The 19,222-nt window shown below is 31.5% G+C and overlaps 1 protein-coding gene and 1 long non-coding RNA gene across 2 annotated transcripts; one reads left to right on the plus strand and one right to left on the minus strand.

Annotated features, from left to right (window-relative positions):
• Nucleotides 1-2,229: 2,229 nt before the first annotated feature.
• LOC146958418 (pectin acetylesterase 9-like) lies at nucleotides 2,230-18,157 on the plus strand. The gene is made up of 13 exons (XM_085739943.1): nucleotides 2,230-3,128; nucleotides 3,241-3,323; nucleotides 8,555-8,684; nucleotides 11,189-11,268; nucleotides 15,405-15,491; nucleotides 15,592-15,716; nucleotides 15,819-15,879; nucleotides 16,608-16,667; nucleotides 16,743-16,820; nucleotides 16,926-17,031; nucleotides 17,243-17,391; nucleotides 17,733-17,858; nucleotides 17,945-18,157. Exons 1-12 carry the CDS (start codon nucleotides 2,975-2,977, stop codon nucleotides 17,850-17,852), a joined length of 1,233 nt encoding a protein of 410 aa, XP_085596069.1. The 5' UTR covers nucleotides 2,230-2,974; the 3' UTR covers nucleotides 17,853-17,858; nucleotides 17,945-18,157.
• On the minus strand, nucleotides 17,659-19,200 carry LOC146958419 (uncharacterized). Its single transcript, XR_015024636.1, has 2 exons — nucleotides 19,157-19,200; nucleotides 17,659-18,008 (listed from the first exon to the last, which is right to left on the minus strand). It is a non-coding gene; the product is annotated as an uncharacterized LOC146958419 (long non-coding RNA).
• Between the last annotated feature and the right edge of the window lie 22 nt (nucleotides 19,201-19,222).

Here is a 19,222-nt window from a genome sequence, read left to right on the forward strand (position 1 = left end):
AATGTCCGTCCGTGAAATGGACGCAGTGGAAAGAAATCCAAGGAAATGTGGAATGTGTCGTGAGGCCGGACATTCACGAAAAAATTGTCCTCTTACTAGACAAAACTAGTTATTTTTTTTGTAATTGGTATTTTTTTTTTTGAAATATGTAATTGGTATTTTATATTGTGCTATCTTTTAATGTAATAAATATTATTGTTGTTATATTTTATTATGAAGTTTATTAGTCTATTTTCAAAATATTCTTAATTTAAGTTTTTTGGTTTTAATAATTAAAATTAATAAAAAATAATTCTATAAAACCACAACAAAAAAAGAAAAAAAGAAAAAACAAAAAGAAAAAAAGCCTTCACGAGTCCGCCATTTCAATTGGCAAACTCGTTGCCACGTCACCTTCGAGTCCGCCATTTGATTTGGCATACTCATGCTTCAAAATCTCAACTAGGGTATATTGGTATTTAATTTTTCAATTGGGCCACATTGGTAATAAAAACTCACAAGTGTGGCAGACATGAAAATCACATATTATTTCTTTAAGTTTTCAACGATATTGAATGATGTATGAATATCGTTTTATTTTTGTAAAAAAAAATAGAAAAACCATGAGTTTGTTAAGTTTGTTAAGATGTAGGTTAAATTATACTAGTGGTCTTTAAGTTTGAGGTTTGTAACAGATTGGTCCTTTAAGTTATTTTTGTCACACATAAGTCCTTTAAGTTTGAGGTTTGTAACAGATTGGTCCTTTAAATAATTTTGGTCACACATAAGTCCTTTAAGTTTGTAAACGTTTTCGATTTAGTCCTTCTGCCACATCATCTTAAAGGACCAATCTGTTACAAATCTCAAACTTAAAGGACTTATGTGTGACCGAAATAACTTAAAGGACCAATCTGTTACAAACCTTAAACTTAAAGGACTTATGTGTTACAAACCTCAAACTTAAAGGACCCCGGGTGTAATTTAGCATAAGACGTATTAAAACTTGTGATAGAAGGTGTTGAGTTCAAAAAACAATAGGCTTAAGTGCAATTTTGCCCCCCCTATTTTGGCTGAATCAGAATTTTACCCCCTATTTTAAAACTCGAATTTTACCCCCTCAATTTAATGTTTTTCGGAATTTTACCCACCCTATTTTGAAACTCAGAATTTTAACCCCCCAATTTAATGTTTTTCGGAATTTTACCCCCCACCACATTTGATGTTATTATCCACCTAATTAATTATTTAAATTAAATCATTTTTAGTTACAAAAAATAAATAACTTTTTAAAAAAATAGAAAAAACTTTAAAAATACCTTAAAATGCAGAAAAAATTCTAAAAAAAATACTAGAAAATAAAGATAAAATGTAGGAATTACAATAAAAGAATAATTTTTTAAAAAATAATCAAAAAAAACTTTAAAAAATACCTTAAAATGCAGAAAAATACTAGAAATAAAGATAAAATGTAGGAAATAAACCAGAATAAACGAAAAAAAATTCCATTAAAAATACATGGAAAAACAGTATAAACAAAAAAAAAATACATGGAATTTTCCTAAATTTTTTTTAGAATTTTTTCTACATTTTTTTTTCCGATTATACTGTTTTTCCATGTATTTTTAATGGAATTTTTTTCGTTTATTCCCTAAATTTTATCTTTATTTTCTAGTATTTTTTCTGCATTTTAAGGTATTTTTTTAAAGTTTTTTCGATTTTTTTTAAAATTATTTATTTATTGTAATTCCTACATTTTATCTTTATTTTCTAGTATTTTTTTAGAATTTTTTTTACATTTTAAGGTATTTTTTAAAGTTTTTTCTATTTTTTTAAAAAGTTATTTATTTTTTGTAATTAAAAATTATTTAATTTAAATAATTAATTAGGTGGATAATAACATCAAATGTGGTGGGGGTAAAATTCCGAAAAACATTAAATTGGGGGGTTAAAATTCCGAGTTTCAAAATAGGGGGGGGGGTAAAATTCCGAAAAACATTAAATTGGGGGGGTGAAATTCCGAATTTTAAAATAGAGGGGGTAAAATTCCGATTCAGCCAAAATAGGGGGGCAAAATTGCACTTAAGCCAAAACAATAAAACTACCACTTGAATCAAATCCACCTATCCAATTCCATCCCGCCTCTTCTTCTTCTTCTTCTCTCTCTCATATTATGCATAATCAATTCACATTCATGCGCACACTCCCTTCTCCACTATTTTTGCTATTTTTGCTACCTTTTTTCTTAAACCGCTTCTCTTTTCGTTTTGCTCTTGATTGTGTCTTTAGTCTCGTGGGTGGAGGATGTAGTCAGTTGCTTTAAATCTATAATGGATAAACAGATTAATTAAGCTTACGTACAAGCAATTTCTGCAGCAAACGATAAAAAAGTCATAGTGTTTTTATATAATCTAGTATCTGTTTTGATAAGTTATCCTGTAAAGTTTATTGAAATAAGTTGAAAACAGCTTATCAACACGTCATAAGCTGTTTTCGGAAGTTCTTCCAAACTGTATTACAAGTGGCTATGCCAGTAATTAAGCTCAAATGAGCCAATTCAAATAGGTCGTAAACTGTTCTACAAACACATATTCTCACATTTCATTCCTTTCACGCTTCTCTTTTCACTTTTCCATATTTCTATCAACCTTTTACCTTAGATTGAGCGTGCGTTTTATTAATTCTCCATTTTTATCATCACTAATCGTAATTAGTAATTAATTTATTGTTACGGCCACTTTTTCCTTTTCAAATAAATTCATCTATATCCATTCAGCATAACCAAATCAATGAAGCCTCGATTCCAATTACGTGGATTTCCATTTCTGTTTGCGTTTCTATCCATATCTATTGTGATTTACCATTTCTTCAATATTCTTTTAAGACAAATAGCAAAACAACAACAACAGAGTAGTAGTGATACAACAGTTATATATAGATATCACTTTCATCTCGATTCTCTTTTGTATTGAGAGAATTGGAATCAAGTGGAAAAACTATGATTCATAATTCGTTTTCTGTTACAATGAACTTCGCTGTGGCGTTCGCATTATTATATCTAATCACGGTGGTGTCATGGCGTGTTCACTCACAAGAACATAAGCTTATGGTGAACATGACGCTCGTTAACAACGCACGTGAAACTGGTGCTTGTAAGTTTAATCAATTTCATTTATTTATTTGTTTATTTTCTATGATTTTGTTATTTATTATTGGCTATTATTATTATTATTTATTGAAATTATGAGTGGTGTGAATTTGTAGTTTGTTTGGATGGAAGTTTACCGGCGTATCATTTGCATAGAGGATTTGGACCTGGTGAAGACAATTGGCTTCTACAATTTGAGGTATATTCATATTTTTCTCATTGTTCTGTTGAAGTTATTTTAAATGACATGACAACCAGTGGCGGAGATGTTCATGGGCTGAGGTGGGCCACGGCCCACCCCCAAAAATTAAAAAATCAACGATTATAGGTATATTTTGCGAGATTTTATACAATTTTGTGTCGTTTTTAGGTTTCGGTTGATCCAAATTCCCGTAAAGTGGTGTAGTGGCCCACCCAAAAATTTAAATAATTCAATTATAGGTCTATTTTGCGAGATTTTATACAATTTTATGTAGGTTTTAGGTTTCGGTTGATCTAAATTCCCGTAAAGTGGTGTAGTGGCTCACCCAAAAAATTTAAATAATTCAATTATAGGTCTATTTTGAGATGTTTTATACAATTTTATGTCGGTTTTAGATTTCGGTTGATCCAACACTAAAACTCCTTTACGCGGTAAATTTGCACATGAAATAATTGATCACTTGAATGGATAAAAAATAATTTGGCCCACCCCTAAAATATTTTCTAGCTCCGCCACTGATGACAACTATATGATTTAATCAAAATTGCATTAAACTTTCATATGAATAATTGGCTTAGCTTATGTATAAGAGTTTATTATTTGCGTTAAGTTATAACATCGATTACTACATCCAATTTAAGTATAAAAGAAAGTTAACACACTTGAGTTGGGTTGATAGTATTCGCTTGAGATCTGATCATTATATCTGAGAGTTATTATTTGCATCAAGTTATAAGATCGATTATTACATTCAATTTAAGTATAAAAGAAAGTTAACACATTTGAGTTGGTCGTGTGATATTGATTTGAGACCTGAAAGTATGATAATCCTTAAAGTATCAGGTTCAATTCTTCGATATCAATTTGGATGGGTTAATTCAGTTTGTTAAAAAAGTATAAAATAAAGTTCAGTCAACAAAAATGAATATTAATAACTTAATGCACTTTTATAATTAAGTTTAGTCAAAAAAATGAATATTAATAATTAAGTTTAGTCAACAAATAATCATTAAGTTTAGACTTTTGAATGAACTTTTGTGACCAAATAAATATTCTTTTTTACTACTCCCTCCGTCTCATATTACTTGACCTAGTTGACTCCGTCACGTATGTCAATGCACAATTTTAAACTTAAATTTCTTTAATAATCTAGTAGAAAAAATTACAAAAATTTGATATTTTGAAAATATTAATCGAGACGAATCTAACAACATCTTATATGCTATATTTTGTTTTTATATATTAGTAGAAAAATAGAGTCAAAGCATGTTACATGAATAGTGCAAATATTCTAAATAGGTCAAGTAATATGGGACGGAGGGAGTATTTAGGATAAAAGAGAGTAAGTACGGAGGAGGCAGTCTTGTGTCTTGTGTAGACATAAGCATTTAGGCACACATATACATAAATCAAAAAATTTACTCCATCCGTTTTAAAATGAGTGTCGATTTAGCCAATTGCACACATATTAAGAAATGAAATAAAACAGTCAAATGTCATAACAATTTTACTAATATAACCTTACTTTATAAGAACAAGACAAACTTAAAGTTGCATTGAAAATTGTGTGAGAGAGAAAAGTTGGAGTATTTATTGAGGGTAAAGTTGGAAGAAAAAAATTAAAGTTGTATTGGAAATGTAAAGTGACACTCATTTTGAAACAATTTTTTTTTTGCTAAAGTGACACTCATTTTGAAACGGATGGAGTAAAAGATAAACAAAATAGTCATATCAATCAATATCACTTCAATCCTTTTCTTTTTAATTTTTTTAATTTTATGGGTGTGTGTCTAACATGTCACATTTAGTGTTGTGTCTAACCTAATATTTTGGGTAAGTATGATGTTAAAAAAAAAGTGAAAGTGTACAAAATGGTGAGTGTAAAAGTTATGAAGTGTGAGTGTTGTTTTGTAGCATTTGAAAAAGTGGGGGTTGGTGTATTTTTGGGTTGTGGGGTTAAAGTGTGATGATTGATTGGTTGGTTTCTAAATGCTATAAGATACTCCCTCCGTTTTAAAATGAGTGTCGCTTTAGCAAAAAAAATAGTTTCAAAACGAGTGTCGCTTTCAGTTTCCAATGCAATAATAACTTTTTCTTTTCAATTGTACCCTCCAATTAATACTCTGCACACTACTTCCAAAGTATTATTTTTAAAACTAACCAATACACCCTCCGGTCACTATTATAAGCAAAAGTTTGCATTTTAGATTCATTCATTAAATGATGTATGTGGTCTACAATAAAGACCATATACATCATTAATTGAATGAACCTAAAATGCAAACTTTTGCTTATAATAGTGACTGGAGGGTGTAGTTAATAAGGATAATTTGGTAAAATAACCATTCTCTTTTTCTTAATCATTGCATTTCTTAATATGTGTGTAAAAACCTAAAACGACACTCATTTTGAAACGGAGGGAGTAGATAGATAATGTTTTCCTATCGTCTCAACCTAGACTTTTGCGCCCGCGCTGCTTTACGTTAAACAAGTTTTTTTTTTGTCCCCGTGAGACAAAAAACAAGTTTTTTCTTCCAACACCGTCCTTCACTATATTTACCGTTCACTTTAGGATGAAATTTTTTCCCTTCATTTTTAAGTGTGCCATTGTCATTGACATGAAATTTTTGTTTACATTTAACTGTTGTTTTAAATTTTAATGCAACAATAGAGGCCGGATCTAATGGGAAAAAATTAGACTCGGTCAAACAAATGTTTAAATTCTAATAAAAGAATATAATCATTTAAATTTGACAGGTTTCAAATGGAATTAACTTTGATGGATAGAACCTACGAATATCTAAAAATATGTTTTTTTTTATGGGAAATGATACTTATCGCGAGACATATCTCACGAGAGTATCACGATTGTTTAATTCCCTGTATGCCTTTCCTAATTTATACATTTCCCCCCCTTAAATTCCGCAAAAAAACAAATTATATTGGTTAAAATCTGATCGTGAACTTCTCGGGATAACATATGTCTAGATATATAGCATTACTGTTTTTTTATTAAATAAATATAAAAAGAATTGTTAAGAGATTCTAAAGGGGATTGATTCTTTTTAACTAAAATAATTGTTTAAGGAAATGAAACAATTATTTATATTCCTTAAAAGAATTTTCATAATAATTATTAATTATTTGGTAAAAAAGGTAAACAATTTCATAATATTAATAATTATTTGGTAAAAAAGGGTAAACATTTCCATAATATTATTAATTATATGTCAAATTAATGGATTTAGACATTCAAAACATTTGATATATTTTTGATTTATTAAATAAATTATTAAACTTTTGTCAAAGAATTAATAGTTATCATACATTATTATGGATTAAATCAAAAATAATTTATTTATTACAGTTTTTATAAATTAGTGTCTAGCTTAAATCTTATGTTTTTTAAGGGGATTAAATCATATATTTTTTAAAAAATTAACTCTATAGTAATTGATATTCATAATATAAATTTTGACAAAATATGTTTTTATCTGTCATAGTTGTTTAGCTGTCATAGTATCTATTGATCAACACCTATGAAGCCTGGATACTCCAAAATAGAAACGTACCCATATCGGATACCGATACTCCACGGATACACACCCACGAAGTATCAGAATTAATTATTTTATTTTTAAAAAATATTTTATTGTATACATATAAGATATTTCACAGATACACAAGGATACTTATAAGATATTTCACAGATACGTCTCATAGAAAAAATTCAATAGAAATGATATGATTCAATTTTAGACATGTATTAGTAGAATTTCTTGATGAACCACTTAAAATTATACTCTCTCCGATTACATTTATAAGCAAAAAACAACTTTTTAGGTTCATTTAATGTCCAATGTATTTGGTCTATTATATATAGTTATATACCAAATACATTAGATATTCAATGAACCTAAAAAATTATTTTTTTTATAAATGTGACCGGAGGGAGTAATTCTTATGGATGAAGGTAATGAGAGAGGTGATTCAATTAATCAACATTAAATAAAATTTTTATTGAGTTCTTTTAATGGTGCTTCCCTCGATATCCCACATGTTCAGAATCCCACATGTTGTCATGTCGTTGGTTTTATTACTGCAGTACGTCCAACTCCCACATGTGTGGGTTGATGTTTGATATATATATATATATATATATATATATATATATATATATATATATATATATATATATATATATTTATATTTAAAGAAATTCAAACCTCTTTTTGATATATTGAAAGAGAAAGAAATAGAAAGAGTAATATGATAAATTGATGATACTGTATAAAAGAGAGAAAAAAAAAAGTAAAATATTGAAAGAGTGTTGAAAACTAAAGACCAACTATGTATCTTTGTTGTATATGTAATGTTTTTTTAGGTGAAATGTGAAAATGTTCTTGTTGCAGCAAATTATTACTCCAAAAAAAAAAAGTGAAAATGTTTTTTAGGAGTATTTATTTTGCATCCAAAAAATTATTATTCATTTTTTTTGAAGAAAAAAATTATTATTTATTATTAAGTAATAATCAAAATATTTCTCGTGTCAACTAGAAAGTTTCTAAACTACGAAAAATATATCAACGTGGTCTATAAACTATAATTTTGCTCATCAATCTAGTCCATAGACCAGTTAACTGAAGGACCAAATTGATGTATTTATCATAGTTTAAGGACCTTTTAGTTGAATTTAAAAATTTAAGGATCAAATTGGTGAGATAATGATAGTTTACAAACTAAATTGAATGTTTATCCTTCATAAATTATGTGTTTCGATAACGTTAAACGAAAGATAGAAAGCACTGTGTTACTGTTGAACCATATATAGGTATGTCGGAGAATTATAAGTTCGGAAATGTTAACGAGTGCCCCCGGGGCACTCTTTAAGCACTTTAAATGGTAAGTTTTTAATGATAAGTTATGTATTTAATGCATTGGAAATCGTAATAATTGACTTTTTAAAAGAATTATTACTAAATTTAGGTTGCTTAAAGAGTGCCCCGGGGGCACTCGTTAACAAGACCCTTATAAGTTTCATACTATAAGACTTCCAATCCAAGCAAAGACATTGAAATTAAAATCTGAAATGACAAAGTGGATGAAACAGCAGCTAGTTATTTCAGTTAGCTCTGTGGGGAGCCCAAATCTCAACTGAAGAAATTATCCCTTTAGTTCTGCATTCATAAGTTATTAATGATCAACACCATTTTTATGGTACTTGCCAGGGAGGTGGTTGGTGCAATGACTTGAAATCATGCTTGGAGAGAGCACAAACCCGAAGGGGTTCAACAAATTACATGACCAAATATGAGAACTTCAAGGGTATTTTAAGCAACAATGCTACCGTTAATCCAGGTAAATCAATATCTGCTCTGTTTTTCTTTTCATCTTTCATTTGAGAATTGTGATAAAATATTTTATTGATATAAAATGCCAAAAAATAAATATATAGAATGTTCAATTTTTCAAATTTAAATTATAGGCTGTATTAAATTATAGCATTTCCCATATATTGTTTATTTATTTTTATGTTCATAATAATATGTATTAATTGAAGTTTAAATTATTTGCAGTGCACACCCTAATCTATTGTTCTAGTTACGACACCGAATACTCTAAACCACCAACACCAACACCACGTTATCTTTATGATCCATTTGGCATAATGAGATATCGATATTACACAATATTAATGTCTAGTATTATTTAGCTATCAGCGGCAGCACTTTTCTCATTTCTACTAATTGGTGGTAAAATGTATTGGTAGCATGGTCGGTCCTAAGATTTTTTGTGTCCCGGACGAATCAATAAAGTTGTGCTCTTAATTATTCGAACATTTTTCTTCTTGTATTTTTTGTTGCAAAAAATTCATTAATAATCGGTTTTTTTTAAAAATGTCCCGTGAGCATAGCTCAGTTGGTAGGACAATGCATTATTCTATGCAGGGGCCGGGGTTCGAACCCGGACACCCCACTTATTCACCTTATAAGATGAATTCTAACCACTAAGCTACCTGACAGATTTTTTTTTAATAGAATTAATAAAAGCAAGTTAAAAAGAAATATATATATATATATTACTAACTACGAAGTAAAAATAACAATTATGATGCCCCTAAAAAAAATGGTGCCCTAGGTTGCCGTCCCACGAGCCCACCCTGAAGGTCGCCCCTGTTGGTAGGGGACATAGAGCGTTAGCACTCAATATGTTCATACCTTTTTCTTCTTCTTATTCTTCTCAATAATAGGCTATTAGCACTTTTTAACGCTCGAGAGGGGACATAGAGCGTGACCCAAATGGTGCGATAGTGAAAATCTTGTAACATGTGGCATAATTAATTTTAGTGAAGCTCTAATACCATATTAAAATTTGAATTGAATTTAACGCAATCTTATAAGATCAATTTTTAAGATGATGACAGCTCTAAATTAACCATATTCAAGCATTCTTATTTCGACTCTTAACATGCATTATATGTTTATTTATTTATGAATTCTGCTAACTTGTAGCATGATGACACATGATAAATAACAAAATTAAAAATTTTATATGCAATTTTATGACAAAGTTACTACCCGTAGTGCTTTAACATGTATTCTAGGACAGATGTTTACATTTTCCTTATTTTATTGCTTTTGTCTTCATTTGTTCATCTCTACGTCACTTCACCTCTCCAATTATTATATCCAACTGAGGAGAAAGACTTGCTAGGGCACAAGCTTATGTGCACATGACTTGCACCATCATCATTGAGAGAGTCTTAACTATTTAAGACCTGGTACCTATTAGGTATTTTCAATGGAGATAATCTTTTGCAGGGTCTTATAAGACCCGGGGTCTTACTTAAGACCACCACTTTTAAATGAGACTCACACTCTTTTAATATTAAAAATTGAAATATAATGATATAAAGTTATTGATAGTTGATTAGTGGGTCTCATTTAAGAACTTTGTGTGAGATCTGAGTTGAAGTGATTAAGTGCTTATTAGGTACTAATATTAAAAAATTATAAATAAGTGATGTGTACACATGAGACCCATTTAAGAACCAAAAAATGGGTGTCTCCATTGTGGATGCTCTTAGGCACATACACAAAATATATTTTATTTTACTATTTAAAAAAATAAATGTTATTTAATTATTTTCTCTCTCGACTTTTTCTCAATTATGTATGTGTATCTAAATTTAGTGTCTAAACACTTGTGCTCAACTAAGTATTTTTCCTAACTCAGATGTTGGTAGATACTCCCTCCGGTCTCAAATATAAGAAAAGATTTCTTTTTTAGGTTCATTGAGTAGTTAATGTATCTGGTCTACATTGTAAAGCAAATACATTATTATAGGCTACATACATTATTTATTGAATGAATCTAGAAAATGGATTTTTGCTTATATTAGTGACCGGAGGGTGTATTATTTAGAGACGGAGGGAGTAATTGATAATTTTTTTACTTATTTCTAATTGAACTCCGTTTTAGCCATACATACTCTCTTTCAGCAATAAATTAAAGGGTTGAAACTCAAAAGACAATTTCTCATTTTTTATCCATCAAACTCGACTTGACAAAAAAAAAAAACGACTTTTGAATTACGTTCATTGAGTAAATAAGTTGAATTTAACGTACTAAACTGAGTTGTTCAATCTAATGAATTATCGAATCAAGTTTAGTTGAGACAAATTTGACACGACTCTAACCTATTTCCACCCACTTACAGAAAATCCACTTTAAGAAACTATATTTACTCTTTGTCAAATTATTTATAAAAAAGTGTTTTTTTTTTTTGGCTTTTCAGTTTGCTGTTTTATCTTTTAAATTGTGTAATTTTTATTTTCATTTGCCTGTGACTGTTGTACCAGACTTTTACAATTGGAACAGGGTGAAGCTGAGATACTGTGATGGAGCTTCATTTACTGGAAACGGAGTGTTCAATAATGGGGTAATTTGTTATAACTGCGAGTATTTTTTTATATAACATACATTTTTTAATTCTTGTAATTTATTCAACAATTTTTTAAATTTATGCACCAAGGTAATATTACATTAAAATGAATCACGAGGATATTTAGGTTAATTATCTTCAAGTACAAAAGTCTTTTAATGTTTTTCATAAACTGAGAAATTCTAATGAGTCACCTTCTTAAGTGGTCTATTGTGGACTAGTACTTAAAAAATATTAAAAATTTAATGACGATAAACATGGTCTCATAGTAGTATATGTTATTTGTCCTCCCACTACCAAAAAAAGATGTTATTTGTCCTCCTTATTTTTACGATTGAAATGATTATTTAACTGATATCGATTAAAACAACGGAAAATAATTAGGTAACTCGTATTGAACAACATCAATCAAGCAGCTGACTTAGACATAAATATGAGAAATGCCTCCTTTCAAAAAAAAAATAAAAAAAAAATAAAAAGAGAAATGTCATGAGCAAGGTTTGAAAAAACGGAACGTTACCGAGATTGCGGCCGTTACAAATCGGTATCGGCAGCCACCGTGACCGTTTTTGGACCTTTTCGCTTTGAGAACAAAAATCACAGCCAAATCGCCGTTACGGAACGTCGTTACGGGCGTGAAACGCCGTTACGGCCGCGAAACACCGTTACGCACTCCGTTACAGACTTGAAAATTCAGTAATCTGAACAGGAGAAAAGGAATCGAATCTCATATTAAAAAAAGCACAAGAATCAGAGGCATGTTATAATAGGGAAGAGATAGTTTCTGAAAGTCATGATGAAAAGGAGGAAATAGCGATTTTGTATGAGAAGAAGGCAGAGGCAGAAGCTAGATCTTGAATCTGGAAAAAGAGGAGCTGCGCTGCTGTTAGGAGGAAGAAGATGAGATGACAGTAAACGGGCCTTTGTTTGGACTATTTGTATTAAAATATAATGAAGTTACAATTCCTAATCATACCCCCTTTTTAAAATGTTAGTAGTTTCTTGTGATGTGAACTAAATGTAGTTAATTGATCATGAACTTTGTTTAAAGATATTGTTGACTGGATGACTATGAAACTACTGTTTTAAGATCCTAATTTTTAGGATCCATTATCTTTTTATGTTATTGTTAGGAACTCTCTGATATGCTCTATTTGTTACCAGTTTTTAGGCATTTAGTTTTCAAATAGTAGTTTCTTTATGCATTATTTTAGGCTTTTCTTTATGTATAAATATGATGGTTATCATTCAATAAAAATATCCCTTTCATGCTGTTCACATAACATATTCTTTTCCACGTTAAACCTTTCTATATCCAACAAATTGGTATCTAGCCTTCTTCTTGGAGGGACTTGTGAGTGAAGTGAGTGAAACCCACCATAAAAGCTTAAACACTATTTTCAATTCATCAAACAGATGGATTCTGAAACATCCTACAAAGCCCTACCATTACCTGTGTCTGATGGTGAAAACTATCATATATGGGCAGCAAGGATGGAGGCGTATTTAGAGGCAAATGACCTCTGGGAAGCTGTTGAGGAGGACTACGAAGTTCTTCCTTTGTCAGACAATCCAACAATGGCTCAGATAAAAAATCACAAGGAAAGGAAAACAAGAAAGTCAAAAGCAAGGGCTACTTTGTTTGCTGCTGTCTCAGAAGAAATCTTCACCAGAATTATGACCATCAAATCAGCATTTGAAATATGGAATTTCCTCATAACTGAATATGAAGGAGATGAAAGAATTAGGGGGATGCAAGCACTTAATTTGATCCGAGAATTTGAGATGCAAAAGATGAAGGAGTCTGAAACAATTAAAGAGTATGCAAATAAACTTATTAGCATTGCTAACAAAGTAAGATTGCTTGGTTCTGAATTATCTGATTCAAGAATAGTTCAGAAAATTCTCGTGACTGTCCCGGAAAGATTTGAAGCAACTATCACTTCCTTGGAAAATACCAAGGACATGTTAAAGCTTACCGTGGCAGAGCTTGTAAATGCTATGCAAGCCCAAGAACAAAGAAGAATGATAAGGTCTAAAGGTTCAGTAGAAGGAGCATTACAAGCTAAATTAAAGAACTACAATGGTGGAAGGAATGAGAAAAGAAACCAGAGCAGCAATACAAGTCTCTTTTCACCATGTCCATACTGCAAAAAAAATAACCATACACCAGACAGATGTTGGTGGAGACCAGACGTAAAATGTCACAAGTGTGGTCAGTTAGGACATGTGGAAAGAATATGCAAGGCTCAACATCAGGGAGAAGCTAAGGCTGTTGAAGATCAAACTTTGGAGGAGCAACTCTTTGTAGCATCATGCTTTGCCACCAACACCACTCGAGAGAGTTGGTTTATAGATAGTGGTTGCACAAACCACATGACTTATGATCGTGAGCTCTTTAATGATCTGGACGAGACAACTATTTCCAAAGTCAGAATTGGAAATGGCGCACTTATCGAAGTAAAAGGCAAGGGAACGGTTGCAATTGAAAGCCTTTCAGGTTTGAAACTAATTTCTGATGTCTTATATGTTCCTAAAATTAATCAAAACCTTTTGAGTGTTACTCAACTGCTAGAGAATGGTTATAAGGTGTTGTTTGAGGATAAAAAATGTGTGATTAAAGGTGCAAACAACATAGAAATGGTCAATGTTCAAGTGAAAGGCAAGAGCTTTGCCTTGGATTTGATAAATGAGGAACAACATGCTGCTGTAAACAAGGAAGGAAGGATTCAGGTTGGTGTTGCGTTCCTCCACCATCCATCTATCGTGAACTCTGCGGAAGTGATGAGTTCCGTCGATACAATCAATGGAAACTCTGCAAAATCTGTCAAAGAACCTGTTCCAGGGGAAAACCTGGAACCAAAACAGGATGTTACTGAAGTAAAAGCACAAGTTGATGCCATATGGGAACAAATGAATAAAGGAGTGTCCAATAACGTTATTAGCAGTTTTAAAAGCAAGCCTAACTCTACTGCAAAAACTACGACAAAGAAGAGATCTTTAAACTTGGATGTTGTCCTTGAACAAATCAAGAAGAAAGCAGAACCTGAAATTTTTGTAGGCTATAGCTCATCTTCAAAAGTCTATAGAATCTATCTTACACAAAGCAACAAAGTAATTGTTAGCAGAGATGTCAAATTTCTTGAGTCAAATAGTTGGAATTGGGAAGATTGTGAAAAGTTTGAATTTCAGGAGGAGAATGAAGATGTTGATGATGAAACTGTTAGAGGAACTAGATCACTTTCAGACATCTACCAAAGGTGCAACGTTGCTGTCATGGAACCAGAAGGATATGACAAAGTTAGATATGAATTCTTGACACAAATGCTTGGTGTATGCAGTTTCAGAGTCAAGGAGGAGTGTTGACTGGATGACTATGAAACTACTGTTTTAAGATCCTAATTTTTAGGATCCATTATCTCTTTATGTTATTGTTAGGAACTCTCTGATATGCTCTATTTGTTACCAGTTTTTAGGCATTTAGTTTTCAAATAGTAGTTTCTTTATGCATTATTTTAGGCTTTTCTTTATGTATAAATATGATGGTTATCATTCAATAAAAATATCCCTTTCATGCTGTTCACATAACATATTCTTTTCCACGTTAAACCTTTCTATATCCAACAGATATGCTATGAGTAGTTATTTATTAGTTAATTTCTTTCCAATCTGTCAAACATTCTATCTTTACTAAATGTAGTCTATTTTTATTATTATATTTACTTTAAACAAGTTATAATTATGGAAAAAAGTAGTAATCTAAGTTATTATACATTATATGATAATATAAATAGTTTTAATACGTTTTGTGAAACGTTTTGATTAATTCACACCGCGAAGACCGTTATTTGTATCGCAGCGTCCGTTACAGCCGAAACCGCGACAACCTTAACGCGACCGCGACCGTTATTTAGAACCTTGGTCATGAGTTATTTTTTTGCACAATGTCATGAGTTCTATTTCTAAATAGTATGGTCGATCATCGTTGAAATTTCCGATAATTTTAATTATTGATCCACAATGGACCACTTATGAAGTTGGTACACCGAAGAGCTCATCTCTTCTTGCTTATGTAGTAGTTCTAAATTCAACTTTACTAATTTGTTTCTCTGTGTTTATGTGATGAAAATCAGACAACAAGGCTTTACTTCAAAGGGCAAAAGATTTGGGAAGCCATTATTGCCGACCTTCTACCAAAAGGTTTAGGAAAGGCACGCAAGGTATGTATATAGTTACTCTATGAAAGTTTTGGTTAACTGACTATATCATATTATTTATGATTTGAATGAATTTATCATACAAACTTTGTATGTTGTTTAGGCCTTGCTTTCAGGCTGCTCAGCAGGAGGTTTAGCCACCTTTCACCACTGTGACAACTTCACCAGGTATTTGCCAACCAACGCTAGTGTTAAATGCTTGAGTGATGCAGGTTTTTTCCTTGATGGGTATGTTACAGACTTTTGCACCCTCTTTTTTTGCTCTATTTTGAGTCATTTCAGCTTAATCTAAATACTAACAATCCCTTTTGCGCCCTCTTTTTTTTGCAGAAGAGATGTTAGTTTGAACCACACCATGAGGTACTTTTTCAAAAGTGTAGTTTCGTTGCAGGTAACCTTCAATAAATGCGCCATTTATATACATACTTGTGTTTTGGAAATTGAGTTAATTTTGATCATTTACAAAAGTTTATGTGCTTTATGAAGGAGAAATTTCAAGGTTTTCATTTTCTAAGATGAAAGTGATTAATAGACGGAGTACATAGCATGTACTAATTAACAATTATTGAATGTATAGTAAGCATTATACAAACTATTGTGGATAAAATTTACCAGTTGCATTCTCGATAAGTTAACTTAAACTCAATGATTTTGACACAAGATTCGGCAACATATTTTCATAAAGTTTGAAAACTATGTGAGCTGCATTTGATGTCAAAGATGCAGTGCAGTGATCCCAAATGATATAAGGAAGCCTCTATTAGGATTTCTTATTACATTATTAGTTGCTGAGTGGCATCATTTGTAATCGATACCACTTTCATAGAGTCCAATGATATCATTTGTAGATATTATCTTCAGAGCTGACATATGTTGCGTTTTACAATCATGCTATTCTAAATATAAAGATATGCACATAATAGTCTAATAAAAAGCATAGCGCTCAAATGGATATTTTTAACATCATTCTTGTTTAATACTGCTTACTCATCAGTTCAATATCTTATGAAATAGAGAAAGGAATCGACATGCTATTCCCTATATTGAATTTGCATAAGAGAAAGAAAAGTATGTAACAGTAAACAGGCTTACTTGACATAGTTTTGTCTTGTGTAACAGGGGGCAGTACAGAACCTGAATAAAAACTGCACCAGTGCGATGTCTTCTCATCCAAACCTGGTATGTTTCCATGAACTTGCATCATTAGCTCAGGAAGATTGTACAAGATTCTGACATATTTCATGTTTCATGCAGTGCTTCTTTCCACAATATGTGTTGAAATATATATCAACACCATATTTTATCTTGAACTCTGCCTATGATGTATTCCAAGTAATAGTTTCTGAGATGCATTTCGTTCTTAACTTTCTATGATGTACATTATATTAAACTCATAGTTGGTGAATTATGTAATTAATAAACTTAAAATGTCAACAGTTCCATAATATATTGGTGCCACCGTCAGCTGATCCCCGCGGGCACTGGATCCACTGCAAGAAGGATCCAGCGGCATGCACACCAACCGAAATTAATACATTGCAAGGTCCCTCTTTCAATTATTCTGCCATCAATCTCACATTTTTTGATGCAGCTTTCACTCATTCTTTTTATAAGAAGTTTCTTTTTTAATGTTAATAAGCATGTTAGTATCTTTTGTCTAAGAATTAAGTAGTTTACTCCATACACATGTTCAACTTTCATCCTCTTAACTGCGAATAGAACTGACTTTCCTTAATTCAATGCACTTTACTCAGGTTTTAGGCTCAGCATGATTGCAGCTTTGAAACCCTTCTACTTTTATTCAAACAGCGGGGGAATGTTTATAAATTCATGTTTTGCTCATTGCCAAAGTGAATCGCAAGATACATGGTCTGGAGCTGATTCTCCAAGAATAAAAAACACGGTACCAATCTCTGACAACAAGACATAACGATAAACCTGTTTATTGTATGTGAGATTTTAACTAATTTGTTGGGTGAACATTTATGCTGTGCTACATAGCCACCAACTTTTGATAACTACTCAAACCTACAATATTGGAAAAGGAATCTGAGGTCTAATAGATAATTAGTATAAGATTTTTGAACTATGTTAGTGTTGTAGTATTATATATGTTCAATTCCATTCTTTGTACAAAATTTGAGTCTTACACTTGGAAAATAAAGTGATATTTAAAGCTTGAACTTTCAGCATAGTGAATTTTTTTTAATCAGCAACATGGTTAATCGACTCTACATTTTACAGACTATTGCAGAAGCAGTCGGTGATTGGTATTTTAGTAGAAACAGAAGCAAGGCAATAGACTGTCCATATCCATGCGATACAACTTGTCGTAATTTGATACCTAAAAATTTAATACCTTAAGCTCAGGTAATGCCTAAAAATAAATTGTAGTTCTCTTGGATACCATGGCGACTTTATGGTCCATTGATTTGACTCAGTTTGAAATGTTTCAGGTCATTTGGAAGATCAGACTGGAATTTTTTCCAACAAGCTTTCCAGTTCTCCTATCTGAGGTCCCTGAAGTAAAAGGATAGAGAGTGACTTTTTTTATTCAAAACCATACAAGTATACACAATGCTGAATGCTAGGAGATAGAAAATTCTTGATAAAGGAATGAGACAGAATAAGTAATTTGAATGATACTTTTCAATTATGTCATTCATATTCAGGGCCGTCTTAAACAATTTAGAGACCCCGTTATAATTTAAGATATTGGCCCCATAAAGAAGCACATAAAAAATTGATGGTCTAAAAAAAATTGGGGTAAAAAAACAAAGGGTAAATATATATATATATATATATATATATATATATATAAAACAAGGAAAAAAGACTAAATTTAATAAAAAGGAGCCTGCTGGGACTTGAACCCAAGTCAGGGAAGCTGAAAATTACAGAGGAAGCCGCTTGACCATGGCACTTTTCCTGTTTCATACACAACATTTAACCTATATATCTCATTTTTCATGGACTTGTATTTAAAAAAAAAAATATTACGGGCCCCAAAAAAACCAGGGCCCGGTGTCATAGCCCAGCCTCGACAGGCTATGGGCCGGCCCTGTTCATATTACTAAATATATACAGTTTTACTTGATAAAAATCAATCGGCTTTTGTCTGGTATCTGAAGAAGGCTGTCATCATCTACATGTTATTCTATAATCTTAGGAGATGGTAATTATTCTTGGTGGTTTTCTTTGTTGAGCTGTAAGCAAGCAGTTTATCAGTTCCTCACTGCAAATAGCAATCCAAAGCAACCTCTGGCATTAGATTTCAAGTTATGCCGAGGTAATCAGAATGTAGCACATCAACTTCCATAAATAGTAGAACATATTCTTAGTGTGGCACTGACCTATCTCAGGTCCTCAACTGAGACGCCTATTTCTGATCTCAAAATACAGGTTCAAACTCAAGATTACTGTATAAGCTGGAAGGGAGTTCTAACATCCCATACAAGCTCTCTTCGATAGTTAGTTTGCATGCTTAACAAAATTAAATATATTTCTTAATTTCTATTACATTGATCCCAAACACTATCCATATTGTGAAGCCACCAAATTGAAAAGGACTACCATTGAATCATTGCCGATAGAGTGGTAGCAATGTTATGGATAGCATATTGACAAGATAAAAAAGATCAATAGGATTCTTAAGTCATGAGGCTCACCACTTAACTGGTCATCATTTGGGTTAGGTCTCTTCAAGGTTTTAAGTCATAGCAATATTTAGTTCT

This window comes from Medicago sativa, chromosome 1 (assembly GCF_051527215.1).
Source record: "Medicago sativa cultivar Bolivia chromosome 1, Bolivia_mono, whole genome shotgun sequence".
Taxonomy (NCBI): domain Eukaryota; kingdom Viridiplantae; phylum Streptophyta; class Magnoliopsida; order Fabales; family Fabaceae; genus Medicago; species Medicago sativa.